At 46.9% G+C, this 17,285-nt stretch overlaps 1 protein-coding gene across 1 annotated transcript in view; it reads right to left on the bottom strand.

Moving 5' to 3' along the window:
• The window catches only part of LOC133531503 (spectrin beta chain, non-erythrocytic 5-like), a 124,228-nt gene that overhangs the window by 40,137 nt on the left and 66,806 nt on the right, over positions 1-17,285 (bottom strand). The window contains exons 25-36 of the mRNA XM_061869762.1: positions 14,727-14,901; positions 13,868-13,980; positions 12,148-12,260; positions 11,073-11,197; positions 10,734-10,873; positions 9,284-9,386; positions 8,233-8,306; positions 8,060-8,153; positions 6,694-6,848; positions 926-1,034; positions 481-671; positions 42-255 (exon numbers count right to left, since the gene is read on the bottom strand). Coding sequence (XP_061725746.1) covers positions 42-255; positions 481-671; positions 926-1,034; positions 6,694-6,848; positions 8,060-8,153; positions 8,233-8,306; positions 9,284-9,386; positions 10,734-10,873; positions 11,073-11,197; positions 12,148-12,260; positions 13,868-13,980; positions 14,727-14,901 — 1,606 coding nt within the window. The remainder of the gene's footprint in view (positions 1-41; positions 256-480; positions 672-925; positions 1,035-6,693; positions 6,849-8,059; positions 8,154-8,232; positions 8,307-9,283; positions 9,387-10,733; positions 10,874-11,072; positions 11,198-12,147; positions 12,261-13,867; positions 13,981-14,726; positions 14,902-17,285) is intronic.

Consider the following 17,285-nt stretch of genomic DNA (forward strand, 5'->3'; position numbering starts at 1 on the left):
GCCATGGAATTCTAAAACCGCTTTTGAAATTATTTACGTACCTTCTCATCATCACTATGATGCTCCTTCCCATGCGCCAGCACCCTTTCAATGTTCTGTTTCCGTCCCTTGAGTTCGTCGCGCAGTTTGGCGTGTTTTTTCTGCGCGGCCTGCGCGGCGTGCAGGTCGGCCGGGAGCGCCTCGGAGGCGGCGGCGGCGGCGCGCTCCGCCAGCCAGTCCAGCTCGCCGTCCAGCTCCAGGGCGAACTTGTGCAGTCTGAAATATCATTTCATTTAAAATACGTCTGAGGTGCACACCTATGCACTCCCGCTCATCTACGCGTTAGACAATTCTAACAAACCTAAACATAATTAGGTTGCGGAGTTTTATCACAGAGTTCCTAGGGCCACCTCCCGTCTCCATCATCCGATGGGCGGCGCGTCGAAGTGCCCGAGGGACACTAAGGCCGCCCCCCGACTTGTTGGGGGACTCGGTACTCACTGTAAGCTCTGCGTGAGCTTGTCCCTCCTGGTCTGCGCGTGCGGCTGCAGCGCGCGCACGGCGTCGCGCAGCGCCGCGGACTCGCGCTCGATGGCCGGCGCGTCGAAGTGCCCGAGCGACACTAAGTCCGCCCCCTGGCTGGCTAGGACGGTGGCTTTCTGCTCCCAAGTTGTTAGCTCTTGCTCCAACGTCTGTATGTACGAAAATAAATTATAATCTACTCGAATCTGTTTTGCTGCAGAGAATTTTCCAAAACGGATAATAAAATACCATACAATAAAATAACCTTTATTGTACACTTCAAAATGCTATGAAATGTATATAATCACAGCTTGAAACTGGCAATTTATTTCAGATACAACGCTGGTATACAAAAAAGTTAGTCTTGCGGTTCAAACTCTATTAGGTACGAGTAATAATTGATATAAGCGCGCGATTTTCATACCTGATGCTGCGTAAGAAGACGCTTGCAGCTGCGCAGATCAGACCCGGTCTCCTCGCTGCGCAGCGCGCGCTCGAGGTCCACCAATCGCGCTTTAGCGTCCTCCACAGATCTACACAAAGTACAAAAATAGAGCATCAGCTAACGAAAAAAAACGACGACGACGTTGAAGTTGCTTATACAAAGGTAAATAAAAAATGTCACATAAAAGCTTAAGGTACCGTAGGTTCAAGAAGCGAAATTTTGAAAATCATACCGCTTTTTTACATCACAATACGGTTGCCAAAAATTTGATTACCAATCTTGAGGATTCTCTCGAGACTTCATCGAATCGAATCTTGATATTTTGACTTTCGCTTGACAGAAAAAAAACACGAACATAGGTCTAAAACACATTTTAATTTTTTTTTACAAACAGGCAGATCCACACAGAGCGACTATTTATGCACAAAAGCTAAAAATATGAAATTTGTCTCTCAATATGCGCATTTTTATTTTTGTGGGAAATCATTGACAACTTACTTTTTTTGTTAAACCTTACAACAAATTAAAATTTATAAACATTATATCCGCGGTCCCGAGTAGACATCCATCTCGCTCACGCTTACGCTAAGTGAGAGTGAGACAAGAACACGAACTTAAGAGGCTTTAAACATTTTTTTTTTTATAAAAACTGATCTGCGATTGGCTCTAGTCACACCTGATGGAAAGTGAAGACAGGGCCTAAGATGGAGCTCACCGGTTCAGTAGTAGCCTATTCACTCTTGCTTTAAAGTAGGGCTCGCGGTCGTGTCCGTGATTCGTGAACCCGTAGCCGTGCGCCCGGTTTCGTGATTCACGGCAACGGTTTTCTGGTCCGTTCCGCACGTGACATTCGGCTACGTGAAATTAGGGTACGTGAATCCGTGTAGGCGTGATCACGGCTTCACGTATCTTAAGAACACGCCGGTTCGGTCCGCCCGCGACGTTGAGTGAAAATACGATGCGGTCTCTAAGAGCTACGAATAAATATTTATCATGATTTTTTTATTCATAGATAAATCAACTTATACAAGAGATAAATCAAAAAGTGGCCAAATTAGAGAATACTGTAGAGACACTCAAGACACAAAACGATGAACTTACGATAAAAAATCAGACCTTAGAATCCGAGATCACTAAGCTTAAGGAGGGCCAGAAGGCATTAAAGGACGACGTCAACGATCTCAAGGCAAAGGAAACCGAACTGCGGACAATTGTGCGTCAATACCAAGAAAAAGAAAACAAATATGAGGACACTATAAAAAATATTCAGCATGACACTTCGTTCCTACTTTGCAAAATAGAGGATTTAGAACAAAAAAACAGGTCATGCAATATAGAAGTCAGGGGGATTCCAGAGACGCAAGGTGAGAACCTACTCAAATTCTTGGACGACATGTGCAACTTCTTGAAGATAAAAATCGACAAAAATGACTTGTACACGTCATTTAGATCAGGCCGCAAAGGTCACAAACTGCGCTCGATAGTGTACATATTTAAAAGTGTGATTCCTAGGGACGATATTTTAAGAGCATCGAAGAACTACAATAAAAACTGTAATGACCCAAGCGAGCGTTTAAAGACAGTGCACATAGGTATTCCCGGTGAGCCAAATCCGATTTTCATTTCTGAGCACCTCTCACCGAAACTTAAGTATCTACTCGCAAAGAGTAGGACGGCCAAGTCTTCCTTAGGGTATGAATTCTGTTGGGTTCTAAATGGACGAATATTTATGAAAAAAAATGCTAGCCAAAAGCCCATATGGATTAAGGATGAGAGCACACTTGCTAATTTGTGACTAGGAAGCGCTAGTCTTCGAAAAATTGACGTTTTATATTTCTATTATCTTGTTCTTTATTATAATAACATCTTTATATATCTAGTATTAGTATATTTATTCTATTTTTTAGGTGATAAATGTTGTACTATAATGGTTACTACGGAGAGAACGAATTATGGTTGCAAGAAAATTCGTGTTTGTACTCAAGCATTAGTGTCTGCAAATTCTGAGCTGAGTTTTAGATATGCCAACCTCTTCATTATCTACGATAATGGATAGTGACTTTTTATTTATAAATGACAATTCGGACAGGCTCTTGTATGATTCGGCAGTGCTGGAAATAGACAATCCTCTAACATTGAGAAATCACCTCCATTCGAAACTGAACTTCATGAAAATCATATCAATTAACATAAGATCTATATTCAAAAATTTTGATAGTTTATTAATCACTTTTCAGGATACTATTAAAAATTTTGATGTATTAATATTAACGGAATGCAGAATAAAACACCACAAACCCAATCAAACCATCCCCGGATATACAACTATTTCCACAGAAATAAACCCGATTCAAAATGATGGGGTTGTGATGTTTATTAGAAATGATTTGAATTTTACATACAGGGAAATTGAACTTTTTGGGGCGAACTGCCTAAGGGTTGATCTTGAAGAATGTAGCGTATTTGGTATTTATAGATCCCCCTCGTCTTATAACATTGAAATATTCCTGGAGTCACTTGATAAAGCTCTTGATGATTGCAAATGTATAAAAAATACGGTCTTAATGGGCGACTTAAATATTAACTTCTTAGACTTTTCTGGCAGTAAACACCCCCATGCTGATGAGTACATTGACTTACTTACTTTGCACAAATACAGAATAGGAATTAATAAGCCCACAAAAGAGAAGAGTTGTCTGGATCACTGCATGATAAAATTGCAAAATCTTAAACATGAATGTTTAATCTACAGCGCTGCAGTGACCGATCATATGTTAACCCTGTGTCTGCTTGAAAGTTATCCAATGGTGGACCGCAGGAGTATCCCGGAAATAGTGATTAAAAAGGTTGATCACGATAATAAGGTCCAATAGTAAGGCCTTTTAAATATTAATGAGTAATAAATGAAAAGAACCAAACATTAATTACAATGAATAGCTACTTTAATAAACGAGTTGCTAAAATAATACAACAACACTGTGTGTCAGGAGACCAACTGTGATGTCAGGAGTAACTTATGAGAATGAATGTGAGTTCAAAATTCTAAACTGCCCCCTCCAGATTAAATAAAAAATACCACGAATTTGTAAAACAAAACATCGCGGTCACTTCTTTCAACTTCACGAATAAAAGGTAAAGCCCACAGCTACTTATGTATATTGTTTGTTTCATTTTATTTATTTATTTATTTATTTATTTATTAAACACAATGTAAGTTTACAGTGTCAGACCAATTCACTTACATGCTAGGAAAAATAAGTCGCTCGCAAATCTTATTATCTTTGTCTGCACAACATACGAAGATAACCGCCTCACTAGCCTAGAAATAAAACGCCAGTTACGGAAAGAGAGACCTAAGCCCTCCTACGTGTACACGTTCAACGCAGCTGGCCAACTTTATTGTCACGCGTGCAATAGAGTATTTAAGACCAAGTTCGGCCTGGCCAGCCACATTAGGGCTCACGCTAGACAACGTCCATAATGTGTTTATTTGGGGTCGCCGTCATCGAAAACGATGAGGAGGACTATATCTTTGTCTGCACGTGCAACTGCATTTCTTATCTACAAAAAAACCCGGTATGTTGGCTTAGCTTGTTAGTCATACAATAAAACGCTCTAACAATAATATGTCATTATTACCTTCAATCTAGAAATAAACAGTACTCTTTAATGTCTTTAATGTGTGTTTATTCCTTATTCGTGCTAGTTGCCTGTAGGTTTAAGGGACTACCTGTTAAAACATTATATCGAGAATGAAGCGATGAAATATAATAGATGATTAAACGAACTTTCCTAAAGTGAAGTTCGATCACTATTATATGAGTCGCTTCATTCGAAGATATAAATATAATCACCCACCCATCCCTAGGTGACCCAAAAAAGAAAGTTTTGTTCGTGACTCTAAAAAATGAAGTCTACGGCAGCGCCCCACCCCCAGGTGGCGGCCGCCGGAACTACTAATACCGATTTTGAATCAAATGAAATACTCTAAAAGCGTGCTAGTTGCCTGTAGGTTTAAGGGACTACCTGTTAAAACATTATATCTTCGAATGAAGCGACTCATATAATAGTGATCGAACTTCACTTTAGGAAAGTTCGTTTAATCATCTAATAAACAGTACTCTTTAATGTGCCGAAAGTCCGAAACTGATAAGAACTGCAGCTGCGTATTTTTTTTTCCGTGGCCCCGTACATGTGTTTTTGTTGAATTTGTTTACCTGTATTACCTTTATCATACCTACCGAAGATTTGCAGAAATTTACCCTTTTGTTTCTTTGGATTAGAATTGCCTTGTTTATATTTAGGCTACGTTATATTCTTTGATAGTAGCAAGCTTTTACAAGTATGTTTCATTCATTTCATTAATATTTAACAGAAAAAAATGTCTTCTCTTGATTTAATAATGACAACCAGTAGCACAGCGTTGCTTAAGTTCATAATTATAATGATACTTACTAGGGAGTTTTACACCTTATATTTATATTAGTGCTATGCAACGAGCAGGTCGCTAGTTTTGACTATTAATCATTAGCTGGTTATACAAAAAACAGGATAACCCCATAAATTATTTAGATATAACCATTATATTCAAATCGATGCAAAAAATACAATTTAAGTTTAATTCACACGTAAATGTTTGTCCGACGAACGTCCCGTATTCAATATACTAAGTGGTAACTCAATTCAATAATACCTAGTCCTTATTTATTTTTCTCCCGGGCGTGTCGAACCTACGAGACGTACGATAAGTACCTATCCAACGGAACCGAGCCCGAAGCTCCGCACACGAACGCAGGTACGGGCTACGTATCATGGCGTGTCACGGCGTGTCACGTGAATCCGGTCGCGAACGCAGGTACGAGGTACGTACCTTGGCGTGTTCGTGAAATTCGTGATCTTAGTACCGCCGGGCTTAAGAACCCGTAGCTACGGATCGGCGTGTATCACGGATATCAGGAGCCCTACTTTAAAGAGACCGAGGTCATTCATTGTCTATATTATACGACTAAATTGGTGCCGTGACCAGGATCTTGTGAATGAGTTTTAATTGAATGCAATAGTAACTGTACTAGCTGTGACGCCCAGAGGTCCAAGTTTAGTAATCCGGCAAATAAAAACTGAGAATCTGGCGTAAACAACAGACATTATTTATGGTTATGATTTAGGACACGAGAATATCCGGAATGAATATATCCGAGGTACTATTAAAGTTGCAGATATACATCATAAGGTGCAGGAAGGCCGATTACGCTGGTATGGTCATGTAATGCGCAGAGACGAACACCACATGACGAGACGAGTGATGGATATAGACGAGAGAGGCAGAGGCCACCCGCCAACCAACTGGACTAGAACCATCTCCAAGGACATGACGGAGCTAGGCCTAACGCCAGCAATGACTAAAGATCGCAACAAGTGGCGATCATGTATCAGGAGGGCCGACACCAATTAGGGAATGCGCCAGGAGAATGACGAATGATGATGATTTAGGACACGCGATATCAAAAAAAAAAGTCGTCGGAGTTCGTCACTCTTGTCGTCTAAATAAGCTATAAGAAAATGCTTCAAGACTCTTCTACCGTTCTCCTGCTCTCTCTGACACGTTTTGACAGCTGGCACATACCTCCTATGCTGGCATTGCAAAGAAGCCTGCCGCAGCTTGCCGCCCTTGTCCTTCGAGGCGGGCACGAGCGCCTCCCAGGTGGTATGACCTGCCTCCAGCTGTACCTCTACGGGGTCTACCGTACCTCCTGTGCTGGCTCTGTAAGGCGGCCTGCCTCAGCTTGCCGCCCTTGTCCCTGGAGGCGGCCACGAGCGCCTCCCAGGCGGTGTGGACGGCCTCCAGCCGCTGCGCCACCTCCGCGGCGCGCGCGGGGTCCGACTTCTGCAGAGACTGGCCGATCTGTAACAACCACAATAGTATTTTATACAATTGGCTACTTGACTGTTTTTTTTAAATAATGTCAAACGATCTTGATTTTCCTGAGGATCAAATGTCTATATGTATAGGACTCATGGCATTTAATCAACACAAAGGTCAGAAATGAGAGTTAAAGTCTGACGCTCGCACTCGACGATTGAAACGCCTCTAACAAAATGATAATGTGATGTGACGTCACATCATATAAGTCTGTCCTAAATGTATGGAAGATTAAGGAAATTGCCATTTTGACCTTGAAATATTGCGTTTATGTGTATAGTTGTCATACAATTTATTTTTCAATAAAATGTAAGGAATCGAATGGTACCATTATCTTTTCTATTTTTGAAAGACAAAAAAAAAAATTTTGAGACTTCGGAGCCTTGTATTTTTTTATAATCTCAATATATTTTTTTAAATTCCACTTTTTTATAATGGATGGCTCATTTTCTATCCATTTAACTAAATTTTGTTATAATATTCAACATGGGTCAAGTACCCAATTGTGATATAGTAGAGCTCTTCAGTCGAGTGGCATGTTCAGGTAATGAAGCTTGCTGAGTTGCCTTCGTAAGACAAGCTTGATCATATCACTATTGTGTAAAATAGTTTGCAATACTTTTTCTACGAGTCATCTAAAATAATACTTTTTTTACTATAACATCTAAATAATTTATGAAAATTGGTAAGTATCAGTAGACAAAATGTAGTAAAAAACAGAAACGCGCTAAGTCACCCGTTTAGTATTTTCTAAAGGGAGCGCGGCGGCATGTGATTGGTAAATTTTTTTATAGTTGTCTACAGCGTATCGAAATGAGCATTATAGTTGAGTTGGGAGCCCATAAATGAAATTCGCAATTATAGTTTGATATACGAAATCTTAATTCAACCATTACAGTCGAAGAGTAGAAAAACGTCATTGTGATTTCAAACTTAATAAAAACGTTCTGCCACGTTCCGCTCCACAAAAAGTGGTACCGTCAGACTAAGCTCTGCAGCGTGTTTGATAGCACAGAGTGTCGAAGTGTAATCATAAAGGTCAAACTTCTATGAACTTATGACGTTTAAAATAATACTTGCACACTCTGTGCTATCAAACAAGCTGCATTTAGCTTAGCCTGACCCTGACTGATCAGTAAATACTTGAAAAATACGTTAATTTTGATATAACAAGTAAAATATCAGTTACTCACGCTATCGACGTTTCGGAGTTGTTTCTCGTTGGCCTGCAGTTCGGCCTCGAACGCCTCATGCTTTTGCAGTTTACGCTCCAAGTTCGCCAGGTCCCTGTTTCAAATAAAAAAAATATTAATGAAACATTGATAATATGTAACGGTGGTTAAAATAAAAGGTTTGGTGTTGTTACCTGTAGCTCTGGTCTTTAGCCGTCCGGGTCTTGTCTTGTATCCAGGCCTGGAGCTCTTCCGTGGATGCCAGGAACTGTCAGAAGAAAACATAATTAGAGGGACATGAACGACTCAGGACTCAGGCTGTCCACAGCTGGTCTCGCAACTTTTACGCCTTCTCGTGCCCCCTCTGTTTCAATCGAAGACAAATTTTAGGCCACGTAATCGCGACTTACTGGCAGTTCGTAAAGCGCACACTGTGGCGTACAGGGCCTTACCATTAGTTCGCGCCTTACAATACCTAAACGCACTTATCAAGTCAGCTGACTGCGATGTTTTTGCCAGTAGTTGGAAGATGTTATGTGACGAATGTAAGAGGTTATGTGAGGCGACGGATGATCACCCATCTTCAGTGAGTATTTAAGTTTTTTGTTATTGTATTTTAGGATAATAATAATATTGTATGCATTCCACAGTGCCTTAGTGTCTTACTGTAATACTGTGTAATCTGATTGAATAAAAAAAAATCTTATAGGGAGCGTGCATGAACTGTAGGAGGCAGCACAGGAGCCGTCAGATTTTTGGCGCGAGGCGTAAATGTGATGTTTATTGTTGCGATGTAGCCCACAAGATGGCAGAACCTACTATGCACAAGAAAACACGTGACATGTAAATGTACATGTTTATTGTTCCGATTCAGGCCACAAGATGGCAGACCCTCCAACGCGCACGGTCCCTATTTGTACGTGTTAAATTTCGAAGGAAGAAGATGCCCTTTCAAAGGATGCATGATGTTGGTTTCGTTCTGTACAAGTAGTCTGTAACAATTCGATTATCACAAATCGTTCTCGTTATAAATTAATTACTTAAATCATCCACGGCGTGATATAGTGTTTAATCGGATCACTCTGGAGATCTTGGTCGAACACGGGGAGACAAACGCGAACGATGACTTTTGTCAAAAGATATGACCTTAGATAAAGTGTAGTGAAGATATTGTTGGCAGTCTAAAAGAGCCACGTATGTTAAGTTTGGCAGTAAATGAATTGAATAAATGTATGATGGGCTAACTTGTTGGTGCGCCAGGTTGGCGAGCAGCGCCCTCCTCCTGGCGGCGGCCGCGGCGCGTACGGCCTCGCGCCGCTCCGCCACCGCCGCCATGCGCGCCGAGATGCTGCAACACAAATATAGCTTGTAACCTTTCAGAGGTTAGGGGATCACAAGACAATTTTTTTCACTACCAACGCTGTTCGGAAAGGTTGGATATGGAAAGCAGTGATAGAGAGAATCTACCAAATAAAATCAAAGGTTGTTCTGTCATAGTGTACACGGAGAGCTCCTCGTGCCGCTTCAGCAGGGCTGCTGCTTCGTCTACTGACGCCTGTAACGACAAGTACGTACTGGTGCGCGGCGTGGTGCGGGCGCTGCACGAGCCTGTCGGCGCGCTGGCGCAGCGCCTGCACGCGCTCGGCCTGCGCCGACAGGCGCGCCTCCAGCTCCTCGTGCCGCTTCAGCAGGCCTGCTGCTTCGTCTACTGACGCCTGTAACGACAAGTACGTACTGGTGCGCGGCGTGGTGCGGGCGCTGCACGAGCCTGTCGGCGCGCTGGCGCAGCGCCTGCACGCGCTCGGCCTGCGCCGACAGGCGCGCCTCCAGCTCCTCGTGCCGCTTCAGCAGGCCTGCTGCTTCGTCTACTGACGCCTGTAACGACAAGTACGTACTGGTGCGCGGCGTGGTGCGGGCGCTGCACGAGCCTGTCGGCGCGCTGGCGCAGCGCCTGCACGCGCTCGGCCTGCGCCGACAGGCGCGCCTCCAGCTCCTCGTGCCGCTTCAGCAGGCCTGCTGCTTCGTCTACTGACGCCTGTAACGACAAGTACGTACTGGTGCGCGGCGTGGTGCGGGCGCTGCACGAGCCTGTCGGCGCGCTGGCGCAGCGCCTGCACGCGCTCGGCCTGCGCCGACAGGCGCGCCTCCAGCTCCTCGTGCCGCTTCAGCAGGCCTGCTGCTTCGTCTACTGACGCCTGTAACGACAAGTACGTACTGGTGCGCGGCGTGGTGCGGGCGCTGCACGAGCCTGTCGGCGCGCTGGCGCAGCGCCTGCACGCGCTCGGCCTGCGCCGACAGGCGCGCCTCCAGCTCCTCGTGCCGCTTCAGCAGGCCTGCTGCTTCGTCTACTGACGCCTGTAACGACAAGTACGTACTGGTGCGCGGCGTGGTGCGGGCGCTGCACGAGCCTGTCGGCGCGCTGGCGCAGCGCCTGCACGCGCTCGGCCTGCGCCGACAGGCGCGCCTCCAGCTCCTCGTGCCGCTTCAGCAGGCCTGCTGCTTCGTCTACTGACGCCTGTAACGACAAGTACGTACTGGTGCGCGGCGTGGTGCGGGCGCTGCACGAGCCTGTCGGCGCGCTGGCGCAGCGCCTGCACGCGCTCGGCCTGCGCCGACAGGCGCGCCTCCAGCTCCTCGTGCCGCTTCAGCAGGCCTGCTGCTTCGTCTACTGACGCCTGTAACGACAAGTACGTACTGGTGCGCGGCGTGGTGCGGGCGCTGCACGAGCCTGTCGGCGCGCTGGCGCAGCGCCTGCACGCGCTCGGCCTGCGCCGACAGGCGCGCCTCCAGCTCCTCGTGCCGCTTCAGCAGGCCTGCTGCTTCGTCTACTGACGCCTGTAACGACAAATGCAGGTTTAATTTAAAGTAAAAAATAAATTCCACCTTTCTCTCTCAATCCACTCACATCATAACACTCACCCCGCTCTGGCTGTACTCCAGGAAGGCCTCGTGCGCGCCGCTCGACGCGTCGATCTGGTCGTCCTTGTCTCCCCCGCCTGACAGTGCGAGACGGAGCATGTAACATGGCACTCACCCCGCTCTGGCTGTACTCCAGGAAGGCCTCGTGCGCGCCGCTCGACGCGTCGATCTGGTCGGCCTCGCGATTGAAGGCCTGCAGTTCCACCACTTCGCGCAGACGGGCGTCCTTGTCTTCCCAACCTGACAGAGCGAGACAGAACATATAGCGTTTAAACGACTTAAAATCGTTACGTTTACAATGGACGCTTCGCGCTTACATTTATCAAATTATCGTTGATTGGCGTGGTGACTATATATTTTTAGGGTTCCGTAGCCAAATGGCAAAAATCGGAACCCTTATAGATTCGTCATGTCCGTCTGTCTGTCTGTTTATGTTTTGTGTGTATGTATTATTATCGTGAACCTTGTGGGAATGCACGAAGGTTGACATTGGGCTGTAACCGCGCGCGACTACTGATGTCTATGGCGGTCAACGGGTTAAGATACACCTTAGCTTAGACTACACTAACGATACACTGATTTAAACTTTCACGATTTTTACATATTATTTAATTATCATTAACAAGTCAAGGAGCATTTACTGGAGTCAGGACCAGACCACTGGATCGAGCTGCATAACCCTACAATCCTTTCCACGGATCGCCACTTCTACAGCAGAAAAGTGCGGGAAGCTATTGAAATCAAAAACATTGCAATTTCAATCGGGACGAGGGTTTGGGGATCTCATCCACATGGAATCCAGCCATTAGGACCTCCCAACAACTTAGTTTAGATACTAACATAGTAATTTAAGTATATTTGTAACTAACAAAATATGGATTGTGTCGTCCGAAATAAATGATTTTATTTTTATTTATTAGTATATGTAAGCGGAAACGAATATTGACAGTCGAAAAATCAAATATCGTTAGTATATGACAGAGTAACATCTCTAGTACTCAAAACATTCAAATTGATAAACAAGATCAAGTTCGAAAAACTTGCCAAGAAGATATTGATGTCAACTTTAGCCAGTCTTCTCCGAGACCACGGGGACAACGCCGTCCTCGAAACGTCCGAGGTAAATTTAAAACTCAATACGCGGTTAAGTTCTGTAATTTAATAACACACTAACGATATCCAAAGATTACCTTTCTTGACAGCTTTCTGCTCGGCCTCCAGATGCTTGATCTTGTCGGCCACGTCGGCCAGCGACGGGTTGTTGCCGAGCAGCTGACGACCCAGCCCGATCACTTCCTTGAACCTGAAACGGAAATAATGATGTTACATTCTTTTTTTATACTACGTCGCTGGCAAACAAGCATAAGGCCCTCCTGATGGTAAGCCATCTCCGTAGGCTATAGACGCCTGTAACATGCGCGTTGCTGCCTCTAACACTTCGCACCCTCGTTGACACTATGAGTAGGGTAGGGTACGTTCCAAAGTATCGTGAGTAATGAACCTGAACATGAACGCTGGACGCAAATCGCGCTACATCAATAAGTATGTAAGTTAAACTGTTGTGTTTTTTACCCTTAAAGTCCAGATGCGTGCACGCACACGTCACGCAAGCAGTGTGCCGTGTCTCATAAGGATCTGTATATTACAACGCGCACGTGCGTCTACGCACACGCATCCAGTGTGCACAAGCCTTCAATCGAAATAGAACACGGAAGGCTGTAAGGTCACATCATCTTGGGGACTATCTTCTAAGTCGCAAATAATTACCCTTTTTAGGGTTCTGAACCCAAAAGGTAAAACGGGACCCTATTACTAAGACTCCGCTGTCCGTCCGACTGTCTAGGCTATATTTCATGAACAGTGACATATTTCTGTTGCTATAACAACAAATACTAAAAAACAGCATATATATTTAAGGGGGCTCATACAACAGACATGATTTTTTTTGCCGTTTTTATAGTTAGTGGTACGGAACCTTTTGTACGCGAGTCCGACTCGCACTTGGCCGGTTTTATTTTATTTGAACCCTGGACCTTCAGTTTCGTATTTACATTCACAATGTCCAAGTAAAGTTCTGAATAAGCTACTTGCCACTTACCTGACGAATAAAGTCATCGTTGGCGTATCACAATCTACAAACAAGCTTAACTGGTAGACAAAGTGCTAAGTTTTGTAGGAAGTTTTATCTGGCAGTTAATTTATTTGTGAATTAGCTATCCAAGATAAGATAAGATAATCTTTATTGGTAGCGTGCTGGTACAAGTAAAAAAACAATTTTGTACAACAAACATACAAATTCCACATTACAGAATACTTATTTCGTACGAAATATTAGTAATGTCAGTTATCCTTAAAAAAATAAAATATAGTACATTACGATACAAGTGCGAAAAATAGGAAATTCGAAACGAGTGGCGATAAATTAAAACACGACCGAAGGGAGTGTTTTAAATCGACACGAGTTGCGAATTACCTATTCGCACATGTATCGTACAACGTTTTACAGTACATATGGCCCTTTAAATGTTCGACACAGTAACATAATATGCTACTTCTCGCACTAGTGCTATAAAGTAGCCCCATATGTACTGTAATAGTACATTACGATACAAGTGCGAAAAATAGGAAATTCGAAACGAGTGGCGATAAATTAAAACACGACCGAAGGGAGTGTTTTAAATCGACACGAGTTGCGAATTACCTATTCGCACATGTATCGTACAACGTTTTACAGTACATATGGCCCTTTAAATGTTCGACACAGTAACGTAATATGCTACTTCTCGCACTAGTGCTATAAAGTAGCCCCATATGTACTGTAAAAAATATTATATAGCCAGTGGCAACACAACATTGTGAAACAGGCCCTAATAGGCAGGTAAGAACAGGTATGCGTGTAGAAGTACTCACTCGTCGTCGTGCGCCTTGATGTCGTCCTCCAGCTCGCGGTGCTCCTTGAGCAGCAGCTCGGCCGTCGCCACGTCCTTGGCCGGCGCCTCTTGTGCCAGCTGCTCGTGCACTTTCTGCGACACACATGCATTACTCCTACTTACGACCATAATACCCTTCTTCACAGTTTACCTGATATTACGTTAAAAATGAGGTTTTAAAGATAAGTAGAGAGTCTGAAGTAAGAGTATTTTATTTCTATTTTAAGATTTAGGTTTTAAGTGTAAGGGTCCACTGAAAATTAGCTTCAGCATGCTGAGTGGTATCCTCTTTGGAACGACAAATTACTAAAGTCAAATGTTAATTTTAAGATTGTTGTGTGTTGTTTCAAATAAATTATTTTCATTTTCATTCATTAATTTTCAATGAATATGCTCATGAAATAGTTGCTCGTTTATGTCTTTTCTATGGGAGCGCAGCGGCACGTGATTGGTCAAATTCTTTATAGTTGACTAGATCGTATCGAAATTAACATTACAGTACATATGGGGCTACTTTATAGCACTAGTGCGAGAAGTAGCATATTACGTTACTGTGTCGAACATTTAAAGGGCCATATGTACTGTAAAACGTTGTACGATACATGTGCGAATAGGTAATTCGCAACTCGTGTCGATTTAAAACACTCCCTTCGGTCGTGTTTTAATTTATCGCCACTCGTTTCGAATTTCCTATTTTTCGCACTTGTATCGTAATGTACTATTATAATTGAGTTGGGAACCCATACATGAAAAAAATACTATTATAGTTCGGTGTAAGAAATGTTAATTGAGCCGTTACAGTCGACGAGTAGAAAAGGACAATATAAAGTGTGTGGAACCTGGATCCAGTCGTCCAGCATGGCGGCGCTGCGGCCGAAGATCTGGTGGCCCACGGCGCTCTCCAGGCGCGCGCGGCGCTCGGCGGCGGCGGCGCGGCACCGCTCCCACACGGCGCGGATCTCGCGCTGTCTCGCTTCCACGTTGGCGCGCTCCGTCGGGTACTGGGACTTCACGCTAACGGAAAAATTACACCTTAGAAAACATCCAAGTAACAAAGTGAACCATAAACGTCCTTAGATGCCAGCCACGCTAAGTTTTGTACCAAAGAACCATTGATTTTGTAACGCTTGCAAAGTTTTAGACAAATTGGTGCCTCGAATTTGACGAGTGATGTAGATGAGTTAGGGTCGGTTGCACCAAACCATCTGTCATCGTTGAAGCGTCCGCAAAATATTATCTTATGAGACGTATTACCCCAGCCACTGAAAGCAAAATGTTACTATGGGACCAACCCCGAAATCATTCAGTGGCTGGAGTAACACGTAGTATAGACACAAATAACAATACCGAGTGGGTTACGGGTGCCTAGCAGGTACTATATTTATGCAAATAAGTACCTGTGTCTTCGCAACCACGAAAGCAGGCTGGTGAAAGAGAAACACCATTATATTTACGTCACACTTAATGCTCAGTTTAACCCTTACCCCCATATTAGAAACATCTACCGTTTTAACACAAGTGCTACTTTCCTCAAAGATAAATTCATACCTCAAGTTCGACAGGTTATGTAGATGGCGCTGTACGACTTTGTAGATTATGCAACTTTGAATGTCAAGCCGCATTTCTACTATTAGACCGCGAGCCAGGAACAGATTTTTATGGCCAATCGCCTCGCGGACGAAAACTCGTATAGTGGTTAACGGCTATATATGATGAACTCTCGTGGACGTCAGCTGCCGCTCCGTTGGTGGGTCGAGGAATGGCAGCCACCGAAAGCCGCGGCCAGCTGCCGCTCCTTCTAGTACTCACTCGTCGGCGAGCAGGCTCACGGTGTGCACCTTCTCCCGGAGCGGCTCCAGCTCCCGCTCGAGCTGCGCGTGGCGCCGCTGCAGCGCCCGCACGGTGCGCAGGTCGGCGGCCGGCGCGCCGCCCGCGGCCAGCTGCCGCTCCTTCTAGTACTCACTCGTCGGCGAGCAGGCTCACGGTGTGCACCTTCTCCCGGAGCGGCTCCAGCTCCCGCTCGAGCTGCGCGTGGCGCCGCTGCAGCGCCCGCACGGTGCGCAGGTCGGCGGCCGGCGCGCCGCCCGCGGCCAGCTGCCGCTCCTTCTAGTACTCACTCGTCGGCGAGCAGGCTCACGGTGTGCACCTTCTCCCGGAGCGGCTCCAGCTCCCGCTCGAGCTGCGCGTGGCGCCGCTGCAGCGCCCGCACGGTGCGCAGGTCGGCGGCCGGCGCGCCGCCCGCGGCCAGCTGCCGCTCCTTCTAGTACTCACTCGTCGGCGAGCAGGCTCACGGTGTGCACCTTCTCCCGGAGCGGCTCCAGCTCCCGCTCGAGCTGCGCGTGGCGCCGCTGCAGCGCCCGCACGGTGCGCAGGTCGGCGGCCGGCGCGCCGCCCGCGGCCAGCTGCCGCTCCTTCTAGTACTCACTCGTCGGCGAGCAGGCTCACGGTGTGCACCTTCTCCCGGAGCGGCTCCAGCTCCCGCTCGAGCTGCGCGTGGCGCCGCTGCAGCGCCCGCACGGTGCGCAGGTCGGCGGCCGGCGCGCCGCCCGCGGCCAGCTGCCGCTCCTTCTAGTACTCACTCGTCGGCGAGCAGGCTCACGGTGTGCACCTTCTCCCGGAGCGGCTCCAGCTCCCGCTCGAGCTGCGCGTGGCGCCGCTGCAGCGCCCGCACGGTGCGCAGGTCGGCGGCCGGCGCGCCGCCCGCGGCCAGCTGCCGCTCCTTCTAGTACTCACTCGTCGGCGAGCAGGCTCACGGTGTGCACCTTCTCCCGGAGCGGCTCCAGCTCCCGCTCGAGCTGCGCGTGGCGCCGCTGCAGCGCCCGCACGGTGCGCAGGTCGGCGGCCGGCGCGCCGCCCGCGGCCAGCTGCCGCTCCTTCTAGTACTCACTCGTCGGCGAGCAGGCTCACGGTGTGCACCTTCTCCCGGAGCGGCTCCAGCTCCCGCTCGAGCTGCGCGTGGCGCCGCTGCAGCGCCCGCACGGTGCGCAGGTCGGCGGCCGGCGCGCCGCCCGCGGCCAGCTGCCGCTCCTTCTAGTACTCACTCGTCGGCGAGCAGGCTCACGGTGTGCACCTTCTCCCGGAGCGGCTCCAGCTCCCGCTCGAGCTGCGCGTGGCGCCGCTGCAGCGCCCGCACGGTGCGCAGGTCGGCGGCCGGCGCGCCGCCCGCGGCCAGCTGCCGCTCCTTCTAGTACTCACTCGTCGGCGAGCAGGCTCACGGTGTGCACCTTCTCCCGGAGCGGCTCCAGCTCCCGCTCGAGCTGCGCGTGGCGCCGCTGCAGCGCCCGCACGGTGCGCAGGTCGGCGGCCGGCGCGCCGCCCGCGGCCAGCTGCCGCTCCTTCTAGTACTCACTCGTCGGCGAGCAGGCTCACGGTGTGCACCTTCTCCCGGAGCGGCTCCA

This window comes from Cydia pomonella, chromosome 25, assembly GCF_033807575.1.
Source record: "Cydia pomonella isolate Wapato2018A chromosome 25, ilCydPomo1, whole genome shotgun sequence".
Taxonomy (NCBI): Eukaryota; Metazoa; Arthropoda; class Insecta; order Lepidoptera; family Tortricidae; genus Cydia; species Cydia pomonella.